Source organism: Larimichthys crocea, chromosome VIII (assembly GCF_000972845.2).
Source record: "Larimichthys crocea isolate SSNF chromosome VIII, L_crocea_2.0, whole genome shotgun sequence".
NCBI lineage: Eukaryota > Metazoa > Chordata > Actinopteri > Sciaenidae > Larimichthys > Larimichthys crocea.
Window position 1 is genome coordinate 6,503,086 of NC_040018.1, and position 15,817 is coordinate 6,518,902.

The 15,817-nt window shown below is 38.9% G+C and overlaps 1 protein-coding gene across 2 annotated transcripts; it reads left to right on the forward strand.

The window, feature by feature from the left end:
• The first annotated feature begins 1,118 nt into the window (after positions 1-1,118).
• LOC104924473 (NLR family CARD domain-containing protein 3) lies at positions 1,119-8,912 on the forward strand. 2 transcript variants are annotated; one of them, XM_019257075.2, is made up of 12 exons: positions 1,119-1,167; positions 1,738-1,825; positions 1,917-2,033; positions 2,309-2,404; positions 2,581-2,697; positions 3,394-3,469; positions 4,453-4,687; positions 4,872-6,672; positions 6,773-6,943; positions 7,093-7,251; positions 7,352-7,398; positions 7,908-8,912. In XM_019257075.2, exons 2-12 carry the CDS (start codon positions 1,752-1,754, stop codon positions 8,474-8,476), a joined length of 3,462 nt encoding a protein of 1,153 aa, XP_019112620.1. In that variant the 5' UTR covers positions 1,119-1,167; positions 1,738-1,751; the 3' UTR covers positions 8,477-8,912. The 2 variants fall into 2 exon arrangements, with proteins under 2 accessions (XP_019112620.1, XP_019112622.1); XM_019257077.2 differs by lacking the exon at positions 1,917-2,033.
• Positions 8,913-15,817: the final 6,905 nt, after the last annotated feature.

The window sequence follows — 15,817 nt, forward strand, 5'->3', positions numbered from 1 at the left end:
TAAAAATGATATAAATGAAATAAAATAGAAAAAAATTGCAATGGGACATGAACAGGAGACTACACCATGATAAGGTGGTGCAGGTGTTGTAAAGTCTGACAGCAGCAGGGATGAAGGACCTGCAGAACAGTCTGCTGCTGATGGAGCTGCTCAGGGACTCTGAGAGGTGTTGTCCATGATGGATGTCAGCTTAGCTAACATCCTCCTCTCACCCACTTCCACTATGGAGTAATTGATTGAAAAAAGATTGAAGTTGATTATTATTTTAAGTCTCTTAAGTTAATTACTAAAAAGAAATGTCTATCTATAATGAATATTCATGCAGATATTTTCAACCAGTAACCTGTCACAACAGTTATAACTAGAACAGTATTTATATGTAAGATTACAAAGTCTGTCACATCTAAGTTTTATTTCTGCTTTTCTCTTTTCATGCTTTTCCCTTTTGATACTTATTATACTATCATGTAACTATGCCGATGCTATGTTACTATTGTAGAATGTGAACTAGTATGACTGAATTTCTTATTTGTTTGTTTGTTCTTTCAATAAAGTTTTTAAAAAATCTAATCAAATCAGATTTTATTTGTACAGCCCAAAGTCACAAAGTACATTTTCCTCTGAGGGCTTTACAATCTGTACAGGGAGTGACACCCTCTGTCCTTAGACCCTCGGTTCGAGTGAGGAAAAACTTGCCCACAAAAAACCTTTAACAGGGAAAAAAGGTGGAAGAAACAAGAAAGAAATAATTTTCTATCCTTAGGTTACACGAGGTCACATGTGGGCCTTGAGGTCCCCAGCAGTATTAATTGTTTGTCTTTGATTGGGAACAGTAGGTGCCAGTCTATCTCAACACTGTGGTGTCCAGGTTCAGAGAGGCCCGTTGCTGCCTTCCTAGACATAATAGATAGCTGCCATTGACGTTTCAATCTGCGTAAACAGACATCTGTGTCTCCAGACTAGAATGTGTTGACAATAACACCTCCATGAGTAAAGACACTGTCAGTAAAGACAGGTTTTCATGCATGACTTCACTGTCATGTGATCAGCTTTGTTATGATCCAGATTGAGCCTCTGATACAGGTTGGACTGTTTTTTTCTTTTTCTAACTTAAGTAAGGAGGATATAATTTCCCCAAACGCAGATGGACACCGAGAGGTGCGACAGGTAAGATTTACCTAACTGTTTGTATGTGACACATCACTGGTGGTGGTTGTTGTGGAGAAATTGCTGAAGTCAAAGGTCAATGTTGAGGTCAGGAAGGAAGAAAGTGTTCAGGAGCCTCTGATGTCTTATGCTGTATTATTTATTGACGCTTGGCCAAGGAGAATTAGAGACACTCTCAAAGTTCATCAGAAGTACTCGTGCCGAGGGATAGACTTTAAACCCCAAGATAACACCTCAAATACTACACGCCCAGAATTAGTCAAAGCGAATGTTTTTACCCATGGAGGTGTTATTGTCAACATATTCTAGTCTGGAGACACAGATGTCTGTTTACGCAGATTGGAATGTCAATGGCAGCTATCTATTATGTCTATGAAGGCAGCAATAGGTCTCTTTGACCCCGGCCACCACAGTGTTGAGATAGACTGGCACCCAGTCAAAGCCAAACAATTAATAGTGCAGAGGACCTCAAGGCCCACACGTGACCTCGTGTAACCTAAGGGTAGAAAATTCCATAACAGTGGTGAGTGAATTTTAATTGACAAATCAGCCCGATTTGTTTCTGTAAAGGTCGACACTGCACTATGAATGAGTCTGAGGAGACAGAGGACGGGGTCATCCTGTCTGAGAAACCGGACAGCCAGACCGGAGCTAAGAGGTAAGATAAACATTTCTCCAACTCTTTATGACTGTTGCAACTTTATGACTTAGCTCTGCAGTCAACTTCTTCTGTTTATGTTGTGTTGAAGCCCAGTGAAGCAGAAGAGATCAGATCGAACTGTACACCGCCAGCTGTCCATAAGCAGTGACCGGTCTATGTTTAAGCCTCCAAGTTTCAATGATGGAGACCAGTCTGGTCTGCAAATGTAAGAATCTTTTGTTCCTAACTTTTCTAACAGAGAGCTCAGTCTCTTGTGCATTTGTTGTTCTGCTAATATCTTGTTGTTCATGTAATAACTATCTACATTTAAAAGAGAAAACAGGTTCAGATTCTGGGTGTGGATTCATATATTTCTGTAAATGAGGTGCAAATGTATTTGATTGATACTATCCAAAGTACCATCACTTAGACTGGTTTCTATGAGAGCTACGTGTGTTTATAACTTTACACTGAATGTTGAATGTTCATGTTGTGTTGAAGTCACGTGACACAGCAGGGACCATCTACCCAGTATGGCTCCATGAAGCATGACATGTCTAAGGAGGAATCTATTGAGTTTCATGATGGAGGCCAGATGTAAGTTATATCTGAAAATATGTAAACACATGTCTTCACCCAATAGTTGAAGCGAGACGGCCTTTATGACGCACATGATCAACATTCTTATCAACAGTCTATAAATAGTGTGAAAACACAATGTTAGGCCTGCTGAAGTGTGACATTTAACGTTGAATGTGTATTTTGTATTAAAGCCCAGTGAACCAGGCGAGACCAGACTCACCTGTGCCCAGCTGTGTGTCCATGAGGAGTGACCGGTCTCTGAGTGAACCAATTGAGTTCAATGCTCAAGGTCCTATTGTTGAGCCAAGGTAAGAATTTAAAGCTCAAGTGTCATTCTGTGCATCCACTGACCTGCAGCTTATCTGTATGTGACGTCAATTTTCTTTAGTTTCTGTGTAAAATGCATTTTTAACTACAACTATCACCACTGAGCAAAACACATTTTCAAGTAGAGGCGGACTTTAGATTTAGGTCATAACCTGAAATTTGAACGCTGAATATTTATGTAGTTTGTTGTAGAAAGACTTTACTGAGTCAGAAGTCGAAACTGTGAATTTCAATGATAACCTGACCTTGACCAGGAAATTTAATTCCTATGGTGACTTCAGGGAAGTCAGTCACAGAAAACAATGTTATTTTTAAACGCTGGGTACTGGCAGGTACCTGACAGTCAACATTCTTTGGAAATCCGTGTCCATTTCCTCCCACGGTTCAAAGACATGTAGGTTAAATTAATTAAACTCTCTTATGTTGGTAACTGTGCACTGGAAAAAGCTTTTCTGCAAAGGCTTGAATGGGTTTATAATGACAATGAAACATTGGGACCTACAAACAAAAACCTGCATCAAAAGTGTGTGCTTTCATGGTTGCTCAAACTTAATACACACCTTCCAGCCAATCAGAATAGAGAATAATCAGTAGCTATGGTGTGATATTAGTCATAAACTGCTAATGCTATTAGTATGAGTGTGTGACATTTGTGAAATCATGTTATCTTGGTGTAGAGCTCACCGGACGAGGTCCGAGGTTCTCCGTGAACGACCTGCCAAGAAGAAAACAGACCTGGACGCCATTTTCATAGTATGTAAATGTGTAAACTTATTATTTGATATGCTGTAAAAGTTTTGTGTTCTGAATAAGTAGAAGTGAACACTGTGTTCACAGTTTTAAACCTTAGCTTCAATTTAAAAGCAATCATCTATGCAAGTCTTGTTTTGCCACTCCCTCAAACACATCATTAGTTCTGCTCCTGGTAAGTCCCGTACATTCAAACCTGTTTGTTTTAACACCTGACTGTAAGGCATTCAATGAAGTGGCTGAGCTCCAAGTGGCTTTATGTGTCATTCCTGCAAGTCACATGAACACAAAACCTTTGAGATGATGAAATACAGAGCAACATCATCAGTTTCCTGTTTTCTTCTCATTACTGACTGGTTATACAAGAAAATGCTTGACAGATTATTCAGTAATGAAAGTAATCAAAGTTGCAGCCCTAATGGGGACTAACTAGTTTGGTAAATGCATGTCTGGTTAACTTTCCCATCTTCAATAAAGAGTGCAAACAACTTGATTTCCTAACCTTATGTTTGGGTAACTTGTAGACTTGTAACTTCTACTTGAAGCGTTGATCCCAAATCCAGTTATTGCAACAGCAAACTGTAAAGACTCACTAGAATAAAGGAACTACTCTAATGAGTAATCAAAAATCTACAAAACATTATATATGTTTAGACCTAAAGATAGTGATGCATCTTATATGTTGATACCGTCATTTAATTTTCTTGTTCTATAATGTAGTAGTTTCACTACTCCACTGAGTCGGTGCAATTGTGTTGTGCAGCCTGCAATAATGGTACTGATGATTCTTGATACTACCACTAGATGACGCCACAAACAAATACATTTGTCTTACACAGTAACATTAGGCTGAAACTGAACTTTGAAACATAAATTCAGATGAAAAATTGTGAAACAATAACATATCAAAATCTTTTTAGATGAGTCAGCTTTCAGTAGAATCAGATGGAAATGATGTTCTTTGCTGATATGCTTTACTCTTCCAGATGCTTGAAGAGTACATTATGAATTTTGTAAAGACCGAGCTGAAGACTTTAAAAAAACGTCTGGCACCAGAAGATCCAGAATGCTCAGAGAAGCTGAGAGAAGATGATGAAGTCCTGGTTGAAGGAGAAGAAGAAGAAGAAAAGCAGAGAAGCAGCAGAGATGCATTTCTGAAGATCACACTCAACTTCTTGAGAAGAATGAAGCAGGAGCAACTGGCAGACTGTCTGCAGACCAGTAAGATGCTTTAAGGACCAATGTCTCAATAATTTGTTTAAAAAGTTGTTTCTTGAATCGAGTAATTTTCATTAAGAATCATCATTTTAAATTGAGGTAATCATCATACATTTGTCAAAAGGTGTTCTACTTTCACATACTTACCTCAACATACATTGACTAATGTCATCTGTTGTTTCCTTAGAAACGTCTGCTGTGGTTTGCCAACGTAAACTGAAATCTAATCTGAGGAACAAGTTTCAGTGCTTGTTTGAGGGGATTGCCAGAGCAGGCAACCCAGCACTGCTGAATCGGATCTACACAGAGCTCTACATCACACAGGGAGAGAGTAGAGCAGTCAATGATCAACATGAGATCAGACACATAGAAGCAGCATCACTAAAACGGCAAAGTTCAGAAACCACAATCAGATGCGAGGACATGTTTAAACCTTCACTTGAAAGAGATGAACCAGTCCGAATTCTGATGACAAAGGGAGTGGCTGGAATTGGGAAAACAGTCTTAACACAGAAGTTCACCCTGGACTGGGCCGAAGACAAAGCCAACCACGATATAGAGTTTATCTTTCCATTCACATTCCGGGAGCTCAATTTGATAAAAACAAAGAAATACAGCTTGGTGGAACTTCTTCATCATGTCTTCGCTGAAACCAAAGAAGCAGGGATCTGCAGGTTTGAGGAGTTCCAGGTTGTGTTCATATTTGACGGTCTGGATGAGTGTCGACTTCATTTGGACTTCCACCACAATGAAATCGTGACTGATGTTACAGAGTCGACTTCAGTTGAAGTGCTCCTGACAAACCTCATCAGAGGTAAACTGCTTCCCTCTGCAAGACTCTGGTTGACCACACGGCCTGCAGCAGCCAATCAGATCCCTCCTGAATGCATTGACATGATGACAGAAGTGAGAGGGTTCAGTGACCCACAGAAGGAGGAGTACTTCAGGAAGAGATTCAGAGATGAGGAGCAGGCCAACAGAATCATCTCCCACACTGAGACATCACGAAGCCTGCACATCATGTGTCACATCCCAGTCTTCTGCTGGATCACTGCTGCAGTTCTGGAGGATGTGTTGAAAACCAGAGCATGTGAAGTGCTTCCAAAGACTCTGACTGAGATGTATATCCATTTCCTGGTGGTTCAAACCAAACAGGGGAATGTAAAATATCACAGCAGTGTGGCGGCAGATCCAGTCTGGAACGCAAGGACCAAGAAGACCATTCTTACTCTGGGAAAACTGGCTTTTGAGCAGCTAGAGAAAGGAAACCTGATCTTCTATGAAGCAGACCTGGAAGAGTGTGGCATTGACATAAAAGCTGCGTCAATCTACTCAGGACTATTGACAGAGATCAACAAAGATAATCATGGGCTGAACCAGGACAAGGTGTTTTGTTTTGTCCATCTGAGCATTCAAGAGTTTCTTGCTGCACTCTATGTCTTCCTGACGTTCATCAACACCGGCGTCGATCTACTGAGAAAAGGCTGGTTAGGGTTACGCCCTGTGTCATTACGACACCAATCCGACTTCACACACCTCTACCAGAGGGCAGTGGACAAGGCTTTACAGAGTCCAAATGGACACCTGGATTTGTTTGTCCGCTTCCTCCTGGGCCTTTCACTGGAGGTCAACCAGGCTCTCCTCCGAGGCCTGCTGATAAATACAGGAGGTAAACAAGAGGTCCAAACGATGCTAGTGCAGTACATCAAGACAAAGATCAGGGACAATCCTTCTCCGGAGAAAAGCATCAATTTGTTCCACTGTCTGAATGAGCTGAACGACCATTCTCTAGTGGAGGAGATCCAACAGTACCTTGGATCAGGAAACATCTTTGAAAACAAACTCACCCCCTCTCAGTGGTCAGCGCTCGTCTTCATTTTGCTGTCATCGCAAAAAGATCTAGATAAGTTTGACCTGAAGAAGTTCTCTGCTTCAGATGAGGGACTCCTGTGGCTTCTGCCAGTGGTTAAAGCCTCCAAAACATCTCTGTAAGTCTACATATACAGTACATGGAGGCATGCAATCTGTTAAATATGATAATTTCTATGGCACAGAAAACACTTTACACTCAACCTTCTCCTGCTTTAGGTTAAATGGCTGTGACCTCTCGTGGAAAAGCTGTCCGGCTTTGTTCACAGTTTTCACCTCAAATAACAACTTGAGAGAGCTGAACCTGAGTGACAATGACCTGCACGATGAAGGAGTAATACTGCTCTCACATGGACTTAAGTCTCCACACTGTAGACTGAAGACACTCAGGTCAGTATTTGCTGATTAGATTAACATTTAAATGGATTAATAACCACTGATGGACATTATTTATGAGTTTCTGACATGTTTAATGATAATTTTTCCTGTTTGTTCTTGATATCACTTTGTTGTATGAGATGGTAATTCATGGTTTACAGGCTGTCAGGCTGTCTGGTCACAGAGAAAGGCTGCACTCAGCTGGCTGCTGATCTGAACTCCAACCCCTCCCATCTAAAGGAGCTGGACCTGAGCTTCAATCATCCAGGAGAGTCAGGGCTGAAGGCGCTGCATGCACTGGATAAACTGTCAACACTCAAGTACAGTAGATTATATATTGTAATGTATTCATACTAATTGTATATGTGTGCATGTCTGTGTTAATTTGTTGTTCTCGGTCATTCACAATTGTCTCCACAGGGTTGATAATTGTGGAAAGTGTCGAATGAAGCCATCACCTGTCAGGTGTAAGTTAAACTTTTCTAATGTCACAGATCAGATTATTGTTTAATTCATCATGTTTTATGAGAAGATCGACCAATCTTGTGAGTTCATGGTAAATGAATGGTGAGCGTACCAGAGACTTCGACTCGCTGAACCACTAACTTCTGCTAACTTGAATGGGAATAAAAAGATACAATTGTGCGGCTCTTCTAGACTTTCCAAATGTTGGAATGGATCAAATTCTAAAAGTGAAACAAGTCATTTCCCAGTGTAAATGTATCCACTGTGCATCAAGTATTGGACACCATTGCTGTCATTGACCCCTACGTGAAATTTGCTTCAAAGCCCGGCACTCTTCCTGGAGGTTTGGGATGACGTCCCTGTACTTAATCCTGCCAACAATGTTGGTCAGCTGTCAATGGCCACAACACCACACATTTATGAATCATGGTCAACGGTGGGGCCGTGGTTGAAGGCTTATGGTATACAAAGCATGTTTGATTGTTGTATTATGTTTTGCTTCCTCCATCAGTTTTCTGTGAGCTTTCACTGGACCCAAACACAGCAGACAGAAACCTCTCACTGTCCGATGACAACAGACAAGTGACGGTGGTGAAAGAGAAGCAGCCGTATCCTGATCATCCAGAGAGATTTGACAGCTGTAAACAGCTGCTGTGTAGCAAAGCTTTTACCGGACACTGTTACTGGGAGGTAGAGTGGAAAGGGAGAGTTAATATCGGAGTGACATACAGAGGAATCAAGAGGAGAGGAGGTGAAAATGACTGCTGCATTGGAAGAAACGATCAGTCTTGGAGTCTGAATTGCTCTGCTGAGGGTTACACTGCCTGGCACGATAACACACCAACAGACATACCTCCTACCACTGACTCCAACATGGTAGCAGTTCATCTGGACTGGTCTGCTGGCACTGTGTCCTTCTACTGTCTTACCTCCAGAAGCTCATGGGTCAAACGGATCCACCTCCACACCTTTCACTCCGCTTTCACCGAACCCCTCTACCCCGTGTTTGGGTTTGGACCAAGAAGCGAGTTTGAGGCTACATCGTCGTCAGTTTGTCTGTCACAGATTGAAGAAGAATGAATGTTGTGTCAAGATAAATCACTGTAATAAAACCCTATAACGACTATACAGGCATATACAAACATACATTTATATGCATTAAAATAGGAGAGTGTCAAGCTTCTGTTTACAGCTTGTTCTGGTGCCACCATGTGGCCAAAGAGTAAATTAATGCTGCTCCAATCATTGATGATACTGTAACAATAGACCCCACAGTAAAGATTATTTTACATTTATTACCTTTTATCATACAGGCTGAAAGATGCAGTTACACACCTCCTGGACACCTGTACTCATGTCACACATACAGAATGAATGACATGTTCACAAACGCACATGATACATGAGCATGTCTAAAATGATCTTAATTCACTGTTTATAAATAAACTTTTACTTATGTTGCATACTTTCTTGAAAGTGATTAAACATGGTGACAGAAATACAGAGGTAACATTCAGTGTGTGTTTCTTTACTTCTTTAAATGTACACACGTCATGTTTTGTTCAAGAAGTGGACTCAGACGCAGACGAGGAGGTAGGTGAACAAAATGTAACTTTAATAACAGTGGACTGGAGAGAAGATGCAGGACCAGCGAAGTTGTGACTTCACAAATAAGCCCAATCCGGTCTAATGTCATCCTGTAATGTGCTGTAGTCGTGTGTGATGGTTTTGTTCTTTCATAACAGTTTTTGGGTCTGTAGATTGATTTTAATGTGTCCAAATACATTGTAACAGTCTCTGTGATTTTCCATTTATTTCAGTTATATGTGCTTTATATTGTCACAGTTACTTGAGAGCAGGACATGGTCATTTTTTTTATAGTTTCTTTTGTATAGCTTTATAAGCTCTAATGCAGGGATGGGCAACTGGAGGCCCTGGGGCCGCACACGGCCCGCGCCCTCACTCTAAGTGGCCCTTAGATTAATTTTTGGATAAAAAAATGTATCATCTGCGGCACTTAATCAGTTGTAATTACACAGTTGGCCACTAGATGGCGCCTCCAATGCAGACGCCGCCTTGTGCATCTTCTGAAGTAGTGATGGAGACGTCCAGATATGCAGAGGAAAACGATAAGAGGTATATGGTAAGTTGATATATATCATATATCTAAGATAATATATATATATATATATATATATATATAATACACACACACACACAATTCTCCCAAATGAAATTTTGTCCTATATGACTATCTATTAATCATATAAAGAACGAAAGAACCAATCATCAAATATTTAAAATCTATTTCACATTAGCATCCTGAAAATTGTCATTTTTGGTTTGAATATTTAATGTAAGTAAGTTAGTAAGTCAGACAGTCAGTTTTCTTATTGTCTTGTGCTGGACAAATACATAAAGAAACTCTGAGTAGATTATTATGATTGTCCCATGGTAGAACAAACCCCAAACATGCTTGTGAGTCTGAAAACATACACAGATATCATTTACAGTTGTCACATATTTGAGCTGCGTGTAACTTAAACCCGAAGCAGCTCTGCATCGTGGGATCGCAGACATCATTCATAAGATGTTCGTAATGGTGGATTCTCTGACAGGTTGACGGTAACTGAGCGGTTAGGTTTACAGTATTATCCAGTAAATCGCACCCTTTACTCCCATCATGCCGTAATAGTACAGTATCGTAAGATTTTGTACTTGTCCCCCGGCAGTCTAGGCCTATGTATAGCAGCATAACTAAGGGATGGTTCGTGAAATTTGAGCCAGCTCCATCAAAAAGGAATGTCTTAAGCCTGCTCTTAAATGAGAAGGTGTCTGTCTCTTAATTCAAACTGAGATGGTTTTACAGGAGAGGAGTGTAACAGATGAAGGCCTGAGCTCCCATGCTAAGACAATATGAACAACAAGGAACCCTACAGAGTGCATTGTTCTGGTGGGGTTATAGGGTACTATGGTAAATGGTAAAAGACTTATGCAGCACCTTTCTAGTCTTCGAGTCCTCCTACACTACAAATCTCATCCACACATTCATACACTGATGACATTGGCTGCCAATGTCATGCAAGGTGCCAACTATGCCTAAATCAGTTTTTGGGAGCTAACGTAATCACACGCATTCACCCACCAATGCAACTTGGGGTTCAGCGTCTTGTCCGAGGACACTTGCGGACATGTAGTCTGGAGGAGCCGGGGACCAAATCGCCAATTGTTTGATTAGTGGATGACCAGCTGTACCACCTGAGCCTCAGCACCTGACCATGAAGAGCTTTGTAGGTAAGGAGAAGGATTTTAAACTCTATTCTGGATTTTACAGGTAGCCAATATGACCTCTGATCCTATACATGCTGCTGCATTCAACTCGATCAACTATATAATAGTAATACAATAATATATATATGTGTGTGTGTGTGTGTGTAATGTAATGGTTTCACTTTTTCGACTATGGTTATGTAAAGTATTTTTTTAAATTAAGGTAAGGTATTAAATAACTATTGTGCGGGTAAACAGTTTAATACCGGAGCAAACAGACAAAACACCACTGAGGACACTGACACATTTGAATGACATGAGCAGGAGGAACTGACTTTGTAATTACACTCCTGTCACATCACAGCTGACACTGGAATTCAAGTTGTTTACGGCAAAACAATTTCAGTTTTTTAATTCAGTCGTGTTTTAATTGCTTTTCTAAACCCAAGCAGATAAAATAAATAAAAACCAACAAGGGAGTCATAAAAATTAAGTACTTTTTTTAAAGGTGACTGATTCTTTTGACTTGATTTCTTCAGGCAGATCTGCTTAAGCCCTCGGGGCTATGACTGTGAATGCTACATTTTCAGCCACACCTGTGGACAAACAAACAAAAGAACTCGGGTTACGTGTGCTGACTCACATTGTCCCATAAATACTGTTTTGCTTTGATTAAAATCTTATTTGACTGTAACTAAATTTGAGGAAAGTGCCAAACAAATTATTAATACTACACTTCTCCTAACTGTTTATTATCTGTTAATACAGCGGCCTCCATTTATGTATTTATGTATGCATTTTAGTGTGTTTGAATCATTTAATAAATGTTCTGAAGAGCCGCAGTATGTAGGGCATGGAGGACCAGGGAAAAATAGGGGTAGTGATCCTAAGTTGAGTCATTATTGCTGCTTCCCCTATAATCATCATCTTCATTATTAATAACTAATAAAAATTATGGGGCGGGGTATGAATTTATTTATTTTTTCAGCTTATGAATGTGACATGCCACAAACAGTTTGACAACCGTTGTAGCACCCTGTTGGACCTCTTATAAACAAACTACATATCAGAGGTATGAAGCAGATGGATATCAATTCTATTTAACAATGGCATCATTTAAAAAATAAGCATGTTTAAATGTTCAGGGAAAAGTGATTCTAAAAACATTGAGATAATTTGGGTACATAAAAACAGAGAGCATCAAATTCAAAATGAGTGAATCTTTACAAAAAAACAATAAGGCTTATCATTTTGAACATTAAATAACTTGTTTTTGTTCTGCATCCAGTTGAATGTAGGTCGAAAAAGGGTTTGCAAATCTATTTTCATTTATGGTTACGGTTAGTTGCCCAAGCAGCCAGGAGGCAAATTTTGGAGAAACACTTCTTCCAAGTAGTGTCGACAAGAGCGCTTATTAATCATGTATAAACAATCATTTTACTACTTTAATAATTTGACTCATAATGCGATTCCAACTATAAACAACTGAACAACACTCCCTGACTTCCTTATATACACACACCTTCCTCGTGACATGACTGATTAAATGATACCGTTTTGTAGGTTCTCACATATTTACACATACACCAAATAAATCATGAACATTTATATAAATAATTCAATTATGGTGTTTATGAGGGTTAAGATGGAATATTAATAAGTCTTCATACATTACATTACATCCAAAAATACATTTACATAAATAAACATATTCACATGAACACCCAAACTCCCCTCTTCCCTCTTCCATCCTCCCGGGACTTCTCCAGGGATGTTATACCACAGGAGGAGAAAGCAGCAAGCAGTGGTGAGTTCAATGTTTTAATTCTCAGTTCAATTACCATAACTTATTACCATTTGCGTGCAACATTATAGTCCCAGAAAATATTATACATTACGAACAATGATGAGGACCCATGATTACGCAAATAAGCATGTGCACCATTAATCAGTAAATATCTCATTTTATTTAGTGTGTGTGATAATTCAAGCTTTTGGGCAAACAGCTGAAAAAAATCATTTTTTTTGGGAACTGCAATTGTAAGGTAGGTCACAGCATGAAGGTTCTAGACCGTCCAGGGTTTCTCTGGGGTTTCTGTGCGGAGTTTGCATGTTCTTCCTCACGTCTGTGTGGGTTCTCACCAAGTGGCAACCTCCGTGGATGGAAAGTGAAGCCAATGCAGAAGTACCAAAAACCGTAGTACCTAAAGCTGCCACTTGAGGGTGCCTGCAGAACATTTCAATCTCCATAAGTCCCCATGTTAAAATGTCCAGCTTAACAGCAGAAATACATATGCAGATATGCATATTTAACAGTGTGGATGCTCTGATTGACAGGTAGGTGTAAGTACAGCCAATATACAGCCTGAAAAGAACAAGCAGTTATGGAAATTGTATGGTAATGGCTTGTAAGGTGGTAAATGCTCACTATGGGATTGTTTTAGCCATTAAAGATTGCCCGGAACAACAGGTAAGTCCAGTTAAATGTAACAAATCGCAGGTAGAGCTGCTCAAACTGAATGACGTTAGTGACTTAGTGTTTAGAGTAGATGTGGTGACACGAGGTTAAGAGGATGGAACCACAGATTAAAATGTGCAGAGAAAGTTCGTAAAGTTCATTGTCGCACTTGATGGATGGATGACATTGTTGTCCCTGAGGGAAAATTCATTTAATGTCTCAGCCAGCAACGAAGAAAATGACACAGATATATATACCAGCACTTTAACCCTGCATGTCCAACAAGCCTCCAACAAGTATAACAAGATATCTCATGCACAGTTCCTTATTCGCTGTCTGTGTCGATTATTTCATCTAATTTGATCTTGTTTTAATGTTTCATTTTATTCTCATAATCATGTGGTGGTGAAAAAAAAAAAAAAAGAAACCTTATTTTTCTTAAAATAGTTACAAAATGCTTATGAGAATAAAATGAAACATTAAAACAAGATAAAATTACTAACTTTAATAATAACTATTTTAAGAAAACCATTTTATTTTCACCACTGCACGATCTTCCCGACTTTGTTCAAGATTGTGTTCACTAAATTCTTTATTATAGGTTAATTATTTATTAAAAGGGTCAATAAAAAGACAAAACCAAACTAATTTATAAACCAACACGTGTTATCTGTGAACCAACAGTCTGATATACTTTATCTTCACATATGTTCAATCTGCTTGCCAAGTAGTACAGACACAATCACACACAGACAATGGTATTCATAATTATGAGCCTGTGGGTTGTAGTGCACAGTGAAGACAAACATATACGTTAGATTAATAATCTTCATTTGTAAAAAAAAAACCCACATTAAGAAGTGCCATAAATCAACAGGTTTTAAAAAAACAGTGCGGTGTAGGAAAAGACGGAAATAGACGCAATCCAAAGGAAATTGAAACTCAAGGAAAATCATGAAAGGCTTTCCGATAAACGTTTGTTTTGAGAAGGGACGTTTTGTTTTTCAGTGTACATGTCAATCATTTTTCAACCTGCTGAGCCAGAAACAGGTCTGATGAGAAACCCAAGAAGCTTTTCAAAGAAACTCCATTTGGCAATAGTATGGTTTCTTAAGAAAACAAAACATACACGAGACAATGACTGTACTAACAGCTAGATAGATAAAATATATGTAGTACAAACACTGACACTCCCCCATTGCTCTGAGACAAGCTACCAATAGCTAACAGCAGCTTCCGTTTGCAGCAGTATACTTTACTGTGCATGAGGAAACTGTAAATCACAGTTGAAGCACAGCAGCCAAAAGAAATGAGAGGGGAAACCAGAAGCATCTTCTCCATAAAATATGATGCAGTTTAACCAAAATCAGTGAAAAAGTTGGTGGTGTGTGACTTAGTTTCATAAAGTGTTACATACTTATCAGAGGTGATCGCATCTGGAGCACAAAGTTACATGAACAGCCATACAGGGTGCAGAGTGGAGATAAAAAAACACCATTGACATAATTACACATCAATGTAAAGTCATTTATTAGTCAAATCTGTTATTTTATGGTTTTAATAATGTTGCTTTATGGTTGTTGAACCCGATGGAGCGTGGACTTGTCTTCTATGGGTCGTTTTTCTTTCGGTAGCAGGAGTCTTGTGCGAAACATGCTGCTGTGTGTCATCCTTAACACACCTCCAATGTAACTGAACTATCAGGAAACTAGGTATGCTACAGTCATCATTGTGTCAACCTTCTGGTTCTTCTGCATTTATTTGACTTTCAAGAAAGAACAAGGAACTGATACAGCAGAAAACAATAGAATCAGGAAACAATACAACATTACACCTGGGCATTATTTATAGAAACAAGTGAACAGGAGAACCTTTCTACAATCAAATATTATACTATTTTTGTATCAGCACATCATTTGGTTTGAGACATTGAGTCATTTTTGTGAGACATTAAAGGCAAAAACCTTTTTTTTATGCACATGTCAATTTAAAGATTTTAATCAAGCGGGAAGGAAATGCCCCGCATTCATATTTAGGTGCTCATTTTACTACAATTTGTGTATTTATGTGTGCAGATGTAGTTCTTTCTCATTATATAATGCCTCATTTGTGTATTTATATATGAAACTTCCTTCGTTACCTTATTCACCCGTGGTGTCTCAACGTGTATGCATTTTACAATGCATATACTTAAACACCAAACCTTCCATATTCTATTCATTTATAGAACATTTTATTCCTGAAAGCAAAAATTATTGCTGTATTTTCTAATTTATGGCGTGATAAAGAGAGATTTCCAGTGACCTCTAATAAGTCAACATAATAAAACAATATTCTGAACTTAGCTTTATCCAATGTTCACATTTATGTTACGGAAATGTATCAAAATTAGTGTCTTTATGTTAATTGTCTTTTTTCCATAACCTCTGAAATAAGGACGTTTCATCTGCGGAGAGGGAAGAAGATTTATTTTGTGGATTATCTAGCAAAATGTAATTAATATTATTTATTATTATTATTTTGTATTATTATTTGTTTGTATTGATTTCATTTAGAACAGGAACTGTATGTTACGAAACACCTTCCCTGGAATGTAAGTGAAGGTTAGGACCAAGAAGCAACCTCCGGTTCTGGAAAATAAAGCCAATGAAGGGTTAAAAACTCTAATTCCTCCATAAGCAGCCATATTAAAA

Excerpts from the sequence above, each read along its gene's own strand:
- LOC104924473 (XM_019257075.2), top strand. The coding sequence starts at position 1,752 with ATGAATGAGTCTGAGGAGACAGAGGACGGGGTCATCCTGTCTGAGAAA. Across the intron at positions 1,826-1,916 it reads AGCCAGACCGGAGCTAAGAG|CCCAGTGAAGCAGAAGAGAT; the intron begins GTAAGATAAACA and ends GTTGTGTTGAAG. Across the intron at positions 3,470-4,452 it reads ACCTGGACGCCATTTTCATA|ATGCTTGAAGAGTACATTAT; the intron begins GTATGTAAATGT and ends TTACTCTTCCAG.